This window comes from Leopardus geoffroyi, chromosome B4 (assembly GCF_018350155.1).
Source record: "Leopardus geoffroyi isolate Oge1 chromosome B4, O.geoffroyi_Oge1_pat1.0, whole genome shotgun sequence".
NCBI classification, from domain to species: domain Eukaryota; kingdom Metazoa; phylum Chordata; class Mammalia; order Carnivora; family Felidae; genus Leopardus; species Leopardus geoffroyi.
The window spans coordinates 58,814,519-58,832,517 of NC_059341.1; the positions used below are offsets into that span (position 1 = coordinate 58,814,519).

General features: G+C 36.0%; 1 protein-coding gene across 1 annotated transcript in view; it reads left to right on the forward strand.

Moving 5' to 3' along the window:
• The window catches only part of IRAG2 (inositol 1,4,5-triphosphate receptor associated 2), a 142,430-nt gene that overhangs the window by 52,774 nt on the left and 71,657 nt on the right, over positions 1-17,999 (forward strand). The window contains exons 9-16 of the mRNA XM_045465457.1: positions 2,616-2,693; positions 4,933-4,989; positions 6,455-6,514; positions 6,614-6,678; positions 7,395-7,494; positions 9,182-9,313; positions 10,292-10,393; positions 11,555-11,718. Coding sequence (XP_045321413.1) covers positions 2,616-2,693; positions 4,933-4,989; positions 6,455-6,514; positions 6,614-6,678; positions 7,395-7,494; positions 9,182-9,313; positions 10,292-10,393; positions 11,555-11,718 — 758 coding nt within the window. The remainder of the gene's footprint in view (positions 1-2,615; positions 2,694-4,932; positions 4,990-6,454; positions 6,515-6,613; positions 6,679-7,394; positions 7,495-9,181; positions 9,314-10,291; positions 10,394-11,554; positions 11,719-17,999) is intronic.

Here is a 17,999-nt window from a genome sequence, read left to right on the forward strand (position 1 = left end):
CATTGAAACAACAGGTACCAAAGCTACTAGTAAGTTACTATTTTGGAGGAGAATTCTCTATAAGTACCTCTTGAATGTCAATTTATATATAGTTTTTATTTGGGCTTTTTATAAGTTTATCAGGAATATTTACTAAGCTGTGATGAACAGTCTGTGATGGAGAGTTATTCCAAATATGGGCTAACTGGACATTAAAGCAATTTTATAGTGGATTGGAAAGGAATGATTAAATGTCAAGAAATCCTACATTAGATTTAGGCATGGTTTAGCTACAAGGCCAGGTTTTCATGAAGTCTGTGCTTTACAATTAAGTTCTCAGTGAAAGACATTTTTCTCCTTGTATTTAAGATGTTTGACTAACATCAAAAAATTGTACAGAACTGAATTTAGAACTGAGATAGAAGGAGGAAGTTTTGGAACCCTTCAACATGAAACAACATTGCAAATACTGATTTGCATTAGAAAAGGCATATACTAGATTCATTACTAGATTCCTTAGGTGGTAAAAATCTGATACATTGTGAAGACTAACAGTGCAATAGTTTGGTAGTTAGTTCCATTCACTCCATTCATTCATTCATTCATTCAACCAACACATATTCATTGGGAGACTTCCATGTGCTAGGCACTATTCTAGGTGTTGAGGATATAAGCTTAAGCAGAATAATCCATGTGGAACTAGCATGCTAGGTGGTGATTAGTGCCATGGAGGAAAGAAAAGCAGAAAACAAAATTGTGGGACAGTGCAATTTAAACTAGAGTAGTTAGAAAAAGTAGCCCTATGAAGTTAATCACTTAATAAAAATGCAAGGTTTATCAGGAGAGAGCATTCCAGGCAGAGGAAACCATAAGCTCTAAGTCTTTAGGCTTAGTCTGCCTGCTCTTTGTGAAGGACAGCAAGGCCAGTTTGGCTGGAGCAGAGGGAAACAGCAGCAATAGGTACAGCAGAGAGCTGTGGGGAGCAAGACCCACCCACAGAGGCACATGTAGGCTTTGACAGACTGGCTGTTTCCACTGATTGAGATGGGAGCCGTTGGACAGTTCTGAGCAAATGAGTAATGTGATCTGATTTCTATTTTAACAACATAACTCTGGCTGCTGGTTTAAAATCAACTGCAGTGAGGCAAGGGAAGAAATGGGAGACCAATTAAGAGGACCTTGTAACATGGCAGGCATAAGTTTATGGAGGCTCAGACTGAAGCAGTTAGAGTGGAGGTGGAGAGAAGTGTTAGATCAACAAATACTTTATAAAACATCCAAGGATATTTATCATATGTTCTGGTGATATGGAAGTTCTCTTCTGATTGTTTCCAATGTCTCAGTGAGATAAAAGAAAAGACATCACCTGAGAGTGAGGAAGCTGGAGGAGGTATTGGAGTTTAAGGAGACAAAGGATGAAATAGGCCAGGAGTTGATAAACTTTTTGTACAGGATCTCATAGTAAATATTTTTAGTCTTGCCTGGCTAAAAGGCCTTTGTTGCCACCACTCACTTCTGCCATTGTCATATGAAAGCAACCACAGACAATGTGCAAAAAAAAAAAAAAAAAAAAAAATAGGTAGGCATGGCTGCATTCTAGTAAAACTATTTACAAACTGGGTGGTCAGCTGGAGTTGACTTGCAGGGGTGGGGTGGGAGAGTTGGTGTAGTTTGCAGATCCCTGATTTAGGCCAGTGGCCCTGTGAATGGACTAGGATTGTATGATCTGATCACCAGTAAACAATGAAGTTAAAATTATAAATTGAATGTGTGATCTGTTGGTTCATTTGTATTTTTCTTTAACAATGTTTATCTGAAAAGGTGCTGACAGGGAGTGAGCAGAAATTAAGCAAATACTAAGAAGTAAGTGGGTGAGAAGCAAAGGAATTGAGGGGAAGTGGAAGGGAGGGATTATAATGATGGACCATGGAAGAATTTAAAGCTGAGTGAAAAGGCAACTGAGTTCACAGGAAAGTGGAAGGGTAATGAGGAGGTGGTAGGATCAATGGACTGTAGACTTCGGTGGGGACTGAAGGTTTGTTGGCTCTCAAAGAAGTAATCTGGAAAGAAGTGGTGGTTAAAGAGTGAGATGCTCACAATGAAAATGAGAAGGGAGTCAAATTTTCTGGGAATGACCGGTTTGAAGATGAAGATGTGACCAGGGAGTGCACAGCCAAGGTGGCATGGAAGATAAGAAGCGACTCTCAAGAGTATCCCTAGATGGTCATGTTAATTTTTTTTTAAGTCTATTTATTTATTTTGAGAGAGAGTGCACATGTGTGCATGAGTGAGGGATGGTCAGAGAGAGAGAGGGAGAGAGAATCCTAAGCAGGCTCCACACTGTCAGCACAGAGCCCTTTGTGGGGCTCAAATCCATGAACTGTGAGATTATGACTTGGGCCAAAAACAAGAGTCAGACGCTTAACCAACTGAGCCATCCTGGTGCCCCCTGGATGGTCATGTTAAAAGGATCATGTTATTTTTGGATAAAGTCTAAAGTTTTTTCCCTTAGTTTAAAATGAATTGTGATGTTAACGATGAAAATACCACTTCATAAAAAAGACTTTGTGATGTTTGTTTGCTTGTTTGTTTGTTTATTTGGTCTAAATCTAAGAATATTATCTTCTTTTACCCAGAATACTAAGAACATTATGGATATATATAAATTGGAAAAGAAGATTGAGGAATTGTCTAAAACTGAGACTGAGCACCAAGTAAGCACTTCCCAAATACTGGTAAAATATTTTCTTTTGTCAAACCAATATTACTTTATCAAGGTGTATATGACCCATTGACACAATAACCTTTGGTTATAAATTCTGAAATTTGTGTTCCTCAAAATGTCTCAATTAGAGTATATAAAACACAGTTTCTATTTTTTTTTTTTTTTTTTTTTACGTAATGGCTTTACTGATACATAACACACATGTCATTAAATTAGCCCACTTTAAATGATATGTCAGTGGTTTTTAGTATATTCACAGAGTTGTGCAAACATCACCAAAACCAATTTTAAAACATTTTTATCATCCCCAAAGAAATTCCTTTAGCAGTCACTCCCATTCCCCACCAACCCTAAGACAACCACTTTAGAGATTTTTTTTTGTCTCTATAATACAGATTTACCTGTTCTGGACATTTCAATAAAATGGAATCATATACACCATGTGGTCTTTCATGATTGGTTTCTTTCACTGAACATGTTTTCAAGGTGCATTCATGTTATAAAATATATCAATACCTTATTTCATTTTATTACTGGATAATATTCCATTTTATGGATATACCACGTATTGTTTATCCATTCATCAGGTGATGAGCATTTGGGCTGTTTCTACTTTTTGACTCTTATGAACAGTGCTCCTATGAACATTTGTATATGCATTTTTATGTCCATGTGTTTTCTCTTAAGTATACACTTAGGAGTAGAATTACAGGGTCATAGGATAACTATGTTAGACCTTTTTAGGAACTGCCAGACCCTCTTCTGGCACCATTTTATATTTCCACCAGTTATGCATGAGGGCTCAGATTTCTCCACATCCTTGCCAACACTTGTAACTATTTATATTTTTTATTATAATGGTATTTTCTAATTGAGGGGTATCTGGTTTTGTAAATCCCTCAATCATCAAAGATTTCAGCTATTATACCTTCATAATGCATAAAACAAGTGCTGGGAAAATGTATCCTTGATTGAATTAAGGGATAATAACCTACAAAAATGATTTTTTATCTAAACTGCATCTAAAAAGTCTATATTTGGTGTATATTTTGTTATGTATTCCATACATTCTTATCAGGAAACTAAAGAATATTAATACATTTAGGAATTCATATTTACTTATTGTCATCTTAATAGTTTATTTGAATAATATTTTTTGCTGTAGTATATGTGTGAAATGATATATTTAAATTTCATGTTTGTAGGTATGTGTGTATACATATACATATATATATATATATATATCATAGTTTAGACATTCAAATTAATTTTATTCTAGGAATGACTGTTTTTGGAAAACACAACTGTCATAAACTAGTAGAAAGAGTTAGAAGACATGGGTTCAAATCCTGTCTTCTCTACTTAAAAGCTTTATGACCTCAAGCAAGTAGTTAACCTCTTTTAAGTCTTTCTTTTCTCACCTACTAAATGGCTGTGATATTTTCTACCTAATCCCAAGCTTGGTGGAAACTCAAATGAGAAGATTATGTGAAAATACCTAAAAGGATATCAAATATATATGATTAAGGGATGATTCTACTTCTGACTATGATGATCATTTTTCTAGGTTTTCAATTTAATCAGTATACATACTTGTCAATTATATTTAGAAGACTTTGCCAACAAGCTTGCCTTTGGTTTGAATAAACCAATATATTCTAATATTCACTCTGCTAAGAGACATCTTGAACATTTTTAAACTATATTTTTAAAAGACAGTTTTTTTCTTGCAATCTAACTAATGAGATTTTGGCAAGTTTAGGTTATGTTGCTAGATCATCTGTGGGTTTCTACAATACTTGTTATCCAAGAGGAAGGGTCTTTTATATGTTGACATAGATATGTGTTCATGTTCTATCTAGACTTCCATTTTCACCAAGAAAATGAAGACTCTATTGGTCTTCTTATTATATAAAGTGTAAAATAGTGGAAAGGGCACATGACTAAAGCTGAAGATTCATATTATAGGCTAAGTTCTGTCCCTTACCATGTGTGACATTGAGCAAGTCTTCTAATAGTGCTGAGCTTCAACTTCCTCACTGGTAAAGTGAGGGCAACAGCCCTAGCCTCTTGAGTTGTCATGAGGCTGATGTGAAAGTTGTTTATAAAGAAACACATGCCCGTTAAAGGTGCTTGGGAAACATGTCTCCCTTTTGGAATGATTTTATGGCATTATCTTTTACCAAAGCAATGTTCCAGTGGCCTTCCCGAAACTTGTCTCTTTTCAGATGCAGTTACACACATATGAGAACACTTTGCTTAATAAAGATGCAAGTTTGCAGAAGGTTGGTATGGTCCCTGCCTGTGAAGTCCCATGGGGTTTGCTAGCTCTCCCCAAATCATAAAGGAGATGGTCATTTGTGTAACTTCATCCCTATTAGAGTACCTGATTCTAATATTCTATCACAGGACTTTCCTCTATAATACTTCACAAAAATGTTCTTCTGAACAAAGAATACAGACTTTGTCATCTGGGATAAGTTTTAACATATCCTAAGTTTGGGTGGTATTCATCCATTTATGTAATATTCGTGTACCAATTACCAGTTACTGGCTAGATATGGTGATGTAGTCTTTTTTTAAGTTTATTTATTTAGAGAGAGAGAGAGAGTGTGTGTGCATTGCAGGAGGGGCAGAGAGAGGGAGGGAGAGAAAAAACCAAGCAGGTTCTGTGCTGTCAGCAGAGAGTCCAATGTGGGGCTCAAAATCATGAACCATGAGATCATGACCTGAGCTAAAGTTGGAAGCTTAACCGACTGAGCCACCCTCGTGCCCCAGTGATGTAGTTTTAATTCATAATAACATAAATGAGTGTGCAGTCATTTAGGGAACAAGAAGAATATATTCCCTGGTTATTTCTACCTAGTTAGATTGATTTGATTGATAGATAGGTAGATAGACACGATTTTCTTTATCATTGTATCCTTAATCATGATCTATGTGTTAACAAAAGATGCTGGCTACAGAGATGCTGGTTATGGTAGCTTTAAGAGACATAGGAAGGACACAATCTAAGTAATAAACTTCCAAGATGGAGGAAGTGAATAAAGAGCAGTATTTCCTTTTCGTTTCTCTGTTACAAAGTTTCAAAGGAATCCTTTATGAATTGTGGACATTGATGAAGATGTTGAATATTGTACCAAATTTCTCTCTTCATTGTGAGTGTTCTTTGTCTCAGAGTGCATTGTTGTAGTGGCTTCTCACTTCCTCTGTAACTCTGGTCTTTCCACCACTTTGCATTTCTGCCCAACATTCATTCATAAGGTGTTGATTGAGCACTTCCCATTTGCCAGGCACTATGTTAATCATGAGGTAAAATTATAGGTCAGACAGTGACTGTACCTTCTGGTCTTGGAGTACAAAACTATGATTAACAGATATCATTTGAACTGGATAAAATTGGATGCTTAATAATTCATTAGTCATTGGCAGGTAGACTGATTTTTTTCCTGTTATGATAGTAAATATAATTTTGACTTGAACTTAAGAATTACCTTTTAGAGTTTGATTCCACGGAACCAGGCAAATATAGAACATAATGGCACCAGTTAGGTATAGCTGCCTGCTGTCCCATACTTTTTTTTATGTGGTTTTAATCATAAACATAGACTGGTTCAGCTTTCAAATAAGATTGGTAGAAGGTCTCATCATCATTGGGCATTTACAATTTTTCTGTGGCTCAGATTGAGAATCTAAATATGATTTGGTAGACTCATACATGTATTTGGTATTCTCTTTTCTGCTTTTCAGAAGGATTTAAGTATAGAAGAACTTAAGTCAACCATCATAGAATATGGAAACATTATAGAGGTATACCATAATAATCTCACAGTTCGCAAGGTGGGGTTGTTTAAATGTAAATCCCCCATTAGAGTAACACGTACAGCCTAATGTTGTATGTGATTCCAGAATTTACGAGGGGATAAAAACAAACTGGCTCATGAATTACAGCACTTGCAACAGGAACTTATCTTGTAAGTAGAGCAACTTCTCACCAGCCTTCTCTCTCTCATGTGCCTCCACCCTGCATTATTGGTCTGCTGAGCTATGTACAATTCTTTGTGCCACATTCATGAGATTTTTCTCTCCTTTTCTGCAATAGATCTCCTTCTCAGTTTTCCATGACCCATGCTTTTTTCTTACTTTGAGATTAAGCAATCCTTTTGAATGCATGCATGGCATGCTGGTCTTACCTCTTTATTAACATACATCATCTTATAATTGTTTTTAAGTATGCACACTATGCTATCCAGGAGTCTACAGGAGCCACACAGATATCAAAAGTGAGCAAAATATTTGGGATAAGTGCACACATTTAGAAGAGTGACAACTGAGAAAAGTGTATTACCCAGATGAAGGCCAGTGAATCAAGAATATATGAGCCCAGTGTAGCTGCATCTTTTGATTTTTAAAAGAAAAGCCAGAAATCTAGATTTTCTCATTTTTAACTATTGGCTCTAGTTCTTAAAAAAAGAGAGAAAAAAAAAGCATGGCCTACTTGTTTACAACCGTCTAGAGTCATTAGTCTGTGCTGGTCCTGGAGGACAGAGAATATTATTTCTCTCTATTACTAAGTACCTTATACAATCCTTGGCACACATGAGGGCTTACTGGAGTGATAAACCCCATTTTGGTGACTTATAACATAGTCACATCTAACTGGACTGGATTATTATTTTCATTTTTCAAGAAATGGGATCCAGCTGAATGTTAGTGAAGAGTGTAATAGTATCATCTCTGAAGAAGAAAAATCTTTACATTGTGAACTCACTCTTGCTCAATCTGCAGAGGTAGGTAATTATCATCAAATGCAAAACTTCATAAAATAAGACCATATGCAATAGTTTACTTCAGGTGAAGGTCCAAGCTTGCTGAAGAGCACCTGTGATATTTTGAGGAAATCTGTTGAATGTTTTTAGAATCCAAACCTAAGTCTCTTAGCATGAAAAAAAAAATGGACCTTTTTCACGTTATGACTGAAAATCATAGTGAGGTTAAGGCTCAGATTGAAGAAGCATGTGTTCAGTGAATCCAGACTTTAGAAATCTGTATAGTCTTGATATTTTTTTAGGAGAAAGTACCTGTGCCGATCCCCGGGCCTGGGGTCCTGAAGATAACGATAGAGATCCATGAACTATCTTTAGGTATTTCCCTAACCCCCCAAAATAAATGTATCTGACAAAACTAAAGATGCTTAGAAAAATCATGAAATTTCTTTGCTCTAAAATGAAATTGTAGCATCCCAATGTAATGGCACTGATTATTACATTCTGAACAGAAATTACCATTTTTATGTTTTTGGTTAATTTAAAAATGCAAATGAATTATTACTTTAAAAAATTTCTGTTAGGAAGACCCAGTTTTTTCAGCATGGGAGGAAATTATCAAAAGCCTTCTTGGGGATGAAATGTTGGAGATCCACCCCCCCAAAGACTATATTTTTACTCCTTTGTACTTTCCAGTCTGTGCTTGTTGTGTTAGGAAATGCTTTGTTAGCAAATTGCTTTCTTTTCACCACTTTGATGGGCTTTCCATGTCTGTGGACGATGGATATGTCAGAATGTCCTCCTCCTGACAGCTGTGACATGACCTTGAAAGAAGAGGAAAAATGTCTTCAGGGCAAATGCTGTTTGAATTTTTCCTGCCAAGGATCCGGGGGCAACATATGCTGCCTTCATCCAAAGCTGTCTCCGGCAGCCTTGGACATTCTTCTGAGGGCTGTGCTTTCCTGACATTCTGTTTCAAATACTCATCATCTTACTGTGTTTTTGAAACCGGGCCAGACTGCCAGACTGAATGAAATGGTGGCAAATCTGCCACAGCAGTCCTCTGAGATGATAATGATGTCAAGATGCCAGCCTGTAAAGTTCTATACTTCTAAACAGGGGTTAAGCAGCTGGCAAAGTTCTGGCTCTGAGGTTTATTGTTCTAATGGCTTAGGAAGTGTAGAAATAAGAGCTCTTGAAATGTTTTCCAACAGGCAACAAGAAGGAAGTTAAATGTGGTGTGGTCGTGTATCAAAAATACGATAGGAGACGAATGCTTTGGGAGAACCATAAGAATTATCCTTTGGAAAACATCATCTGAGAGTGACTTTTATGAAAGGAGGAGACAAAAGAAACTAGTTTTTTGCGGTGGCGGTTATTGAACACCCTCCCCATAGTTTTTTTTTTTTTTTCTTGTGTATTTCTTTACCTTCCCCTATTTTCTTAAATTAGAGCCATAGTGGTTTATATTATCCACATGTAAATGTTATCTATTGAATAAATGTTTTTCCTTAAGAATGAATAAATGTTAAGTTGACGCCATCCTAGAAAGAAAACGTAAGCTGTTGTTCAGTAACGTAGGAGGATTTTATAAAACAACTAGCACTCTTTGGTGGGGACAGTTATATTGACACATGAATATCATTTGCATAAAAAAATAATGTTCTTTATTAGAATGACAGAGTTGTGGACACTTTAATAATTGTTTTAGGACAATGAAGTTGAATGGCAATGCAGTTTCACCAGTTTGTCATCTCTGGATATGTTGATGGACCAAGAAATGCTATTACTGAGAAAATTTGAACAAAAGGGAGTGGAATTCACAGCTGTCCTTCAAAAGCTGGTATTGTGTGGGGCACCTGGGTGGCGCAGTCGGTTAAGCGTCCGACTTCAGCCAGGTCACGATCTCGCTGTCCGTGAGTTCGAGCCCCGTGTCAGGCTCTGGGCTGATGGCTCAGAGCCTGGAGCCTGTTTCCGCTTCTGTGTCTCCCTCTCTCTCTGCCCCTCCCCCGTTCATGCTCTGTCTCTCTCTGTCCCAAAAATAAATAAACGTTGAAAAAAAAAATTAAAAAAAAAAAGCTGGTATTGTGTAACACGTACTGTGGTGATTCACTGGCTACGAACATTTGCAGATAGCTGATCTACAGTATGTTTGTGGAGTACAGGCATATCTGTGTTTTGCTGAGATTCAAATTAATCCTACTATGAAAAGAGATTTTTCTTAAACCTTCCTGAAGATGATCTTCCAGTTCTGGCTCAATCAGGACAAATAGGTTGATCATTCGTTATAAATTGTTCGAACTTATTTTTCCTACAGGCTAATCATTAGTATCAGAGGACTGAAGACATAGTATCTAGTGAACAGTTTCTTTCTGGCTAATAGTAGTACCTCTTATTCCATTTTGATTTTTGGCTAGAAATGAGATGGTTAGAGGAAGAAAACACCTTACCTTCACGTTGGTATTTCTAGACCCTTTCATAGTACCTAGCGTATGGTAGGTAGTATTTAAAGAGTGGAAAAAGAAATCCATGAAAATGCTTGTTTCCTACTATTTGAGACAGGAGTAAAAATGTGCATGTTTTGTCTAAAAAAAATGATTCTATCTGTATATATTCAGCATATATGCAGCACCTGACAAGAGTTAGCATTTACACATGGCAATATCCTGGGATAAAGGAAAGTCATGGGTGGCATTAAATCAGAAAGAACTGTGTATGGTGTCTTAATTATCTATAGAGGACCTTTGGTCTAAATTACTTCTTATATAATAGCATATGCCTTTCACCTGAATTCCCAGTTGAACATGTGGAATTCTTTCAGCACAAAGAAGTTTCTGAAGTTGAAACCCTCATGGATAGCTCTCTACAGTGGGTAACTGGTCCAGAATTTACTGTGAAAAAAAAGTGGGAGAAGAAACTTACTGTAAGTGTTTTATGTGTTTGTGATTTTCCTATTTTTTCTTCTGCTTTATTAAACCAGGTAATATTATATGCAGTATCATTTCTAAGACTTTATGTAGTTTTCTGCTATCTCGGGCTGTTGATGTGTATGGAGTGTATGTCTGGGGATGTGTGTGAGTATGTACATGTGGGTGAAAGTAAGAGTATTAGGGTGAGGATAAGTGTGTATAAGGGTGAAGGTAAGTGTGTCTAAGAGTGAGAATAAGTGTGTGTGAACATGAGGGTAGCATAAGTGTGTGAGAGCATGAGGTAGGTGCGTGAAGGTAAGTGTGAAAATAAGTATGTGTGAGAGTAGGGAAAAGTATGGGAGAGCATGAAGATGTGTGTGTGAGGATAAGTGTGCATGAACACGAGGGGAAAAATGAGAGTGAGGACGTGTGATATGTATTAAAGAGACAGGATAAAATAATTGAATGGAAAAAGTATTTTATTTGAATCTTGTGAGAACTGCTAGTCTAAGCTTGAATTTTTCTTTGACTTATTAAAATTGCTTAAATTTGATGGAATAATTATTGTGCAAAGGAATGTTATTCCTGAGATTCTGATAGTTTCATTATACCAGAAATTAGCAGAACATTGGAAAAATGAGAACTTAGGTAACTATTTCCTGTTTGGTTATAAAGGAAGCATAAAAGAAGAAATCTCCTTATCTTTTATTATCTCTACTTCTTGGCTGCCAGACAACTTTCTAACATCCATAAGTTTCCTAAGTTAAGCTCAAGCAAGAAGTGAACTCTGAAGACTCTGAAATACTAATTTCAACCCCCTTGACAAACCTTTTTTTGTTTTAATTGCTTTTGAGTATGCTAATAAACAAATACTGATTTCATTGCATTTCCTTGCCCCATCCTATTCTAAAGCAGTTGTGATGATTGATGAAATGGTTAGGGACCGCTTATATTAAGAAAGCTCAATTTTAGTCACATAACAGGCACGCAATATGTACTTGTTAAATTGAGATAATGGGTCCAAAAAATAATCTTTGGACAGTTGAGACTTGGTATCTGTTCAGTTAGAAGTTTAGTGTCTAATAACCATGAATACTATTGAGATGGGAATGGCCTGTCATTTGTTTATATTTAACACTGAAATAGTGGAGTTTGTTTTGTGACTTTTCTTGTAGGAAGTCAAATATAAAATGGAAGAGAAACTAAATCTTTGCATATTAACGCTGAACACCTTGGGAAGCCAGAAAAAATCTCTTGATAAAGAATCTGTCAAATTAATAGAGATTTTGAAGAGATTCAGGCTGGAATATTTTTATTTCAGAAAAGAATTCATTTCCAGGTGATGGTCATTTACCTGCAAGAAACCCATGCTTTGTATAATGACACGTTTGGGATTGTACCATGGCATTCAGTTTACTTTTTTCAAGTTGTATGCATTGATTTCAGATGATGATCTCACTCTTTCAAGGAAGACATTTTGTCTGATAATTTTGAATTATGAAGTAGCATGAAATTGACATAAATATATTCAACTTATATATTGCAATAAATTGCAAATAGTGAACTTTAAAATTTGTGGAAACCTATTGTATAAGGAGTTATTTTCCCTAAAGAAGAAAATTGGAATTATAGAATATAGAACTCTCTTAATCAGAAAGGACTTCAGAGATCATTTAGTAAAACCTTATAATTTTACACAGGACTGAAGCATAAGGATTTAAAGTGAATTGGTCAAGACCTTAGGGTTATTAATGGGAAATCTACAAAGAAATCTATTATTAATGGAAGAATTTGAGTCTGTTGACTCCTGTCCCATCTGGCTTCATTTTCTGCCTCAGTATACAATGTATTTATTGCACTGGGCACTAGTCAATTATATTTCAAGTAAGAGAAGTCAGGGAATAGAGGACTCTAAATGTAAAATAATTTACTATCTTACTCTCACCTTAATTCTTAATTCACCAAATTCTTGAAATTTGTGCCCTCTGTAAGCCACATACTAAACAAGGACAGCCAGTAACATCTTTTGTTGACCACTATTTATGTATCTGCTAATACCACACTAAGAATCCCCTTAGGAAATGCTTTTTTGGTGAGTGAATGAACATGGGTGTATAGTGTATTTGAATAAGATAAAAATGTAGTTAGAGACCGAAGTTGCTTAAAGAAAGTAGCCAGAAGAAACTGTTTTATTCCCACCCCACCCCACCCCAATAAGAAAATTAGATACCAGAAAGAGGTTAATACCAGAAGGAGCTCTCTCAAGAAAATGATCATCTACTCTCCCTAAGAAGCAGGGATCCCAGACTTCCCCATAGTGGTGTGTGGGTTAAGTGGATATGCAGCTTCCTTACACAGATAACATCTCCACAAAAGGGAGCGTTAAAATTCTTTTTAGCAACAAAGACCTATTTGGAGAGAGTCATTTCTGAATAAGTGAATCTTCTATATTCTATAAGACTCACAAGCAGCCCAACTAAGTAACAATAGGTGAAATTTGTTGAGAGCTTACTGTGTTAGATGTAGTGTTAAGAATTTGACATTCATTTATCTTGAGAGTTTCAGAGATTCATTCAAGGCTGCCCAAGAGGGATTATTAAGTGGCAGCTGGGATCAGACCTAAATGTGTGTAACTTCAAAACCCGTGTTCTTTCAACTATTAATCCCCTACCATCCTCTTGTTAAAATTGGATGAAATATTCATTAAAAATATTCTGGGAACCTGGTATTGAGCAGGTTAAGCCCAACTGGTTAAACCCCTGCCTTCCGGATATAATTTTAAATAGACAAAACCATTTAGTGGCTACACAAAAAAATGATTTGGCTATAAGTTTTAAATGAGTAAGCTTTATCTATGAGTAGGGAGTATTTTGTGGGGATGAAAGTAAGAATTCTATGTTTAGAAATATTTATTAAAGGTAAACTCTCAGGGGCTGTTTTCTGGGAAGGAGAAGGCTTTCATTCTGTTGTAAAATAAACAGGCTGAAGTACTGAGGAATGGAAAGAATTGAATGAGTCAAGGAGAGGCAATGAAAGGAAAAACTGCTCTTGAAGGTCTCAGGGAATGTAAAGTATGTCATTTGTGCAACACCCAATTGCCAACTCCTTGTCAGTTATTTTTCTAAATGCTAGAAAATTAACTAAGACAGAAACCTCTGCATCCATGAAACTAGTATTTTTAAGGTACTCAAAGAGTGAACAAATAAACGTGTAACTATATACTATAATGCCAGGCAATGGTGGTAAGTGATATAAAGAAAATTAAGAGAATAAGAAGACCAGGAATGATGGGGCAGGAGGACCAAATTTTAGAAGGAAGGGCCAGTAAAGCCTTGTCTGTGATTGGTAAATTTAGTAGATAGCTGAACAAAGTGAGCGTATGAGCTAAGAGATGATCTGGGAAGGGTTTTAGTCAGAGGAATTAGCTAGTGCAAAGGCCCTGAGGTTTTAATGAGCTTGCATGTTTGAGCCACTGAGTTAGAAACTATTTCAATAGTGTAGGTGAAGGAGTGTAACATGAGTCAGGGTGAGCAAGGAGATAAGAAATGGTTGGATTCAAACTTTATTTTGAGGATGGGTCAGATCTTACATGCTAGTGAATTTGATGTGGGAATACAAAAAAGAGTCATCCTTGACTTACAGCATTGTTGTTGGTTTTTTGTGTTTTTTTTTTTCTGAAAACTAGGTAAATGGGGTTCTCTTTGGATAGTGAAGTTTCAGGGAGAATCAGATGACAGCAGTAGAAATCAAGATTTAGCATTAGGACATGTTAGCAAGGAGATACTGGATTTAAAAACACACTCAAAGCTGATACTATATATCTTAACATAATGCAAGTCACTATGGAAGAAACATCTTCAAAGATTTAAAATCTCTTGAATATCTTTAATAGCTAGTACTGTCTAATTCTTTAAAAGCCATTTTTAAGACTTAATCACAAAGTGCATTATAGGTGCAAATATATGTTTAAAGTTGTAATTAAATATGGATTTCTGTTGGTCCTTACAATCCTTTTGCTTTCCCTTGGAAGATAATGGACAGTCTTGGGAGCTTAGACTATTACAAAAGAGAAAAGTTGGTAAAACTGATGTCTTAAAAAGAAGAAGAAGAAGAAGAAGAGGAAGAGGAAGAAGAGGAAGAGGAAGAGGTAATGTCAGCAAGAAGGTCGAATAGGAAGCCCTGGGCCTGCCTTCCCTCATGGGATATACTGATTCAACAGTGATACATGAACAAATTCACTTTCTTGAGAAATTCAGAAACTAATTGGGAGGCTCTGCACCTGGGTGGATGTGAAACCAGCCACATCGACGCTGGTAGAAAAATTCTAGATACCCTGTCAGTGTCATTCCTGTTCCAGGTATAGGACCATGTGGTCACAAGGAATCCCCCAGCATCCGGCTTCTCCCTGGGAAGAAAAGAATCAGACTGTGTGTCCACATTCCAACATTTCTGAGGACTTGCCAAGATAGTGGCTTTTGACTCAACTGTCTCAAAGTGCAGATGGAACTGGGCATACTGTAGACACTTAGGGGACACTAAGAACAGTGATGGCAGGTGGAACTAGCACACAAGTACTCATCATAGTCCCCTAGCTCAGAACAAAGAAAACAGATGAAAAACCCCAGATCTTAGCTTGTCCCTAGGGAAGGAAAGAATAGGATCACTTTTCTGAGGGGTGTCTAAAAGACTGGCTTCTGTCACACCCATCTTAGAGCAATGTTACTATCATACTCTAGACACTTAAGCTCCAATAAGGATGATAATGGTGATTTGAATTAGCATGAAGACTTGCAAGCCCCCAGAACTCTGCCCAAACTTACTTTTCTCCTGTATATATGAGTCCAGGCTATGGAGACTGGGAGAAGTGGTTGTTTTTTCTGAAGTGCAGATACTGACACAGAGTCAGAAGAAATGAAGAAGCAAAATCTCCAAAAACTGTCACTAATTGAATCAGAGAAATGATTTACCTCAAAGAGAATTCAAAATAACTGTCATAGAGATGTTCAATGAGATCAGGTAAAGGTAAATATATAGAGAGAGAAATATAGAATACTGTAATATCATAGCAGTGATAAGCAAATCACTTAATTATAAAAGTTTAAAAATTGTAAGTATATGAAATGATAAAAATATGTTAAAGTACACAATAAAAATTTGTAAGTTGCGTCAATAACAAAGGGGGGAGGGGAGATGTAAAAGTATAGTTTTTGTATGTGATTGAAGTTAAGTTGTTGTCAGCTTAAAATACTATTATATTTTATGTAAGCCCCATGGTAACCACAAAGAAAATATCTGTAGAAGATACACAAAAGAAAAAGGAGTCAAGAACTATTAAAAAAAAAAAAAAGAAAGAAAGAAACACGAAGACAAGGGAGGAAAAAGGAACAAAAGAACTGCAAGACACAAAACAATGAAAAATGGTCACAGTAAAAAGGGGTCATAAAGGTCCCTCTTTATCAACAATTACTTTAAATGTACATAAACTTTCCAATCAAAAGACATAGACTGGCTGAATAGATTAAAAAACAAGATCCAACTATATGCTGTCTGCAAGACTCACTTCAGATATAAGGACACACATAGGCTGAAAGTGAAGGGTGAAAAAAGATACTCCAGGCAAATACTGGCCAAAGGAGAGTCAGAGTGGCTATACTTATATCAGAGAAAAAAGACTTTAAGTCAAAAATTGTCACAAGAGACAAAGGGAGGGCAGTATACGGTGATAAAAAGGATCAGTTCACTAGGAAGATATTACAATTAAAAATACACATGCATTCAGTATCAGAGCATGTAAACATATAAACCATATATTGACAGAATGGAAGGAATAAATAGCAATATAATAGGAGACTTAAATACACCACTTTCAACAATGGATAGAACATCGAGGCAGAAGATCAATAAGGAAACAACATACTTGAATATTATAGACTAAATGGACCTAACAGACACTTACAGAACATTCTACCCTATAGCTACCGAATATACATGCTTCTCAAGGGCACATGGAACTTTCTGCAGGATCACATGTTAAGTCACAAAACAAGTTTTATCAAATTTAAGAAGATGGAAATTTTACTATCTTTTACAACCACAGTGGAATAGAACCGGAAATCATAGCAGAGGAAAACTGGCAAATTCACAAATATTTAGAAATTAGCACACTGCTGAAAAACCACAAAGAAGAAATTACAAGGGAAATTAGAAAATATCTTGAGACAAACAAAATTGAGCACAACATATCAAAATATATAGTATGCAGAAAAAGCAGTACTAAAAGAGAAGTGAATGGTGACAAATGTGCCTACATTAAAAAGAAGGAAGATCTCAAGTTAACAACCTAACTTTGTAGCTCAAGAAACAAGAAGAAGAAGAACTAAGATCAAAATTAGAACAGGGAAGGAAATAATAAAGATCAGAGCATAAATAAATGAAACAGAGAATAGGAAAACTCTTTAAATAAAAATCAATAAAACTGAGTTGGCTTTTAAAAATTTTAATTTTTAAAATATTTCCAATTTATAATTTCAACTCTAGCAGAATATACAGTTATTAGTTTCAAGTGTACAATATGGCGGTTCAACAATTCTATCCATTACTCAGTGCTCACCATGATACATGGATTCTTATGCCCTTCACCTATTTCACCCATCCCCCACCCACCTCTAGTAACCATCAGTTCTCTATATTTAAAAGACTTGTTTTTTTGTGTGTGTTTGTCTTTTTCCCCCCCCTTTATTCATTTATTTTGTTTCATAAATTCCACATGAATGAAATCATGGTATTTTTCTTTCTCTGACAGATCTAGGTCCATCCATGCTATTACAAATGGCAAGATTTTATTCTTGTTTTATGGCTGAGTAATATTCTAGTGTGTGTGTGTGTGTGTGTGTGTGTGTGTGTGTGTGTGTCTATATATATATATATATCACACCTTGTTTATCCTTTCATCAATCAGTGGACACTTAGGTTGCTTCCATAATTTGGCTATTGCAAATAATGTTGCAATAAACAAGAGTGCATACATCTTTTTGAATTAGCGTTTTTGTATTCTTTGGGTAAATACCCAGTAATGGAATTACTGGGTCATATGGTAATTATCTTTTTAATGTTTTGGGGAACCTCCATACCGTTTTCCACAGTGTACGCTCACCAACAATAGTGCACAGCATTCTTTTTAGCTCACATCCTTGCCAACACTTCTTGTTTCTTGTATTTTTAATTTTGGCCATTCTGACAGGTATGAGGTGGTATCTCATTGTGGTTTTGATTTGCATTTTTCTGATGGTGAGTGATGCTGAGCATTTTTCATGTCTCATTGGCCATCTATGTGTCTTTGGAGCAATGTCTGTTCATGTCTTCTGCCCATTTTTTAATTGGATTATTTGTTTTGGGCTGTTGAGTTGCAGAAGTTCTTTATCTATTTTGGATACTAACCCTTTATTGGATGTCATTTGCAGATATTTTCTCCTATTCTGTAGTTTGCCTTTTAGCTTTGTTGATTGTTTCCTTGGCTCTGCTGTAGGTTTTTATTTTGATGTACTCCCAATAATTTATTTTTGCTTTTATTTCCCTTGCCTCAGGAGACAAATCTAGAAAAATGTTGCTACAGCTGAGGTC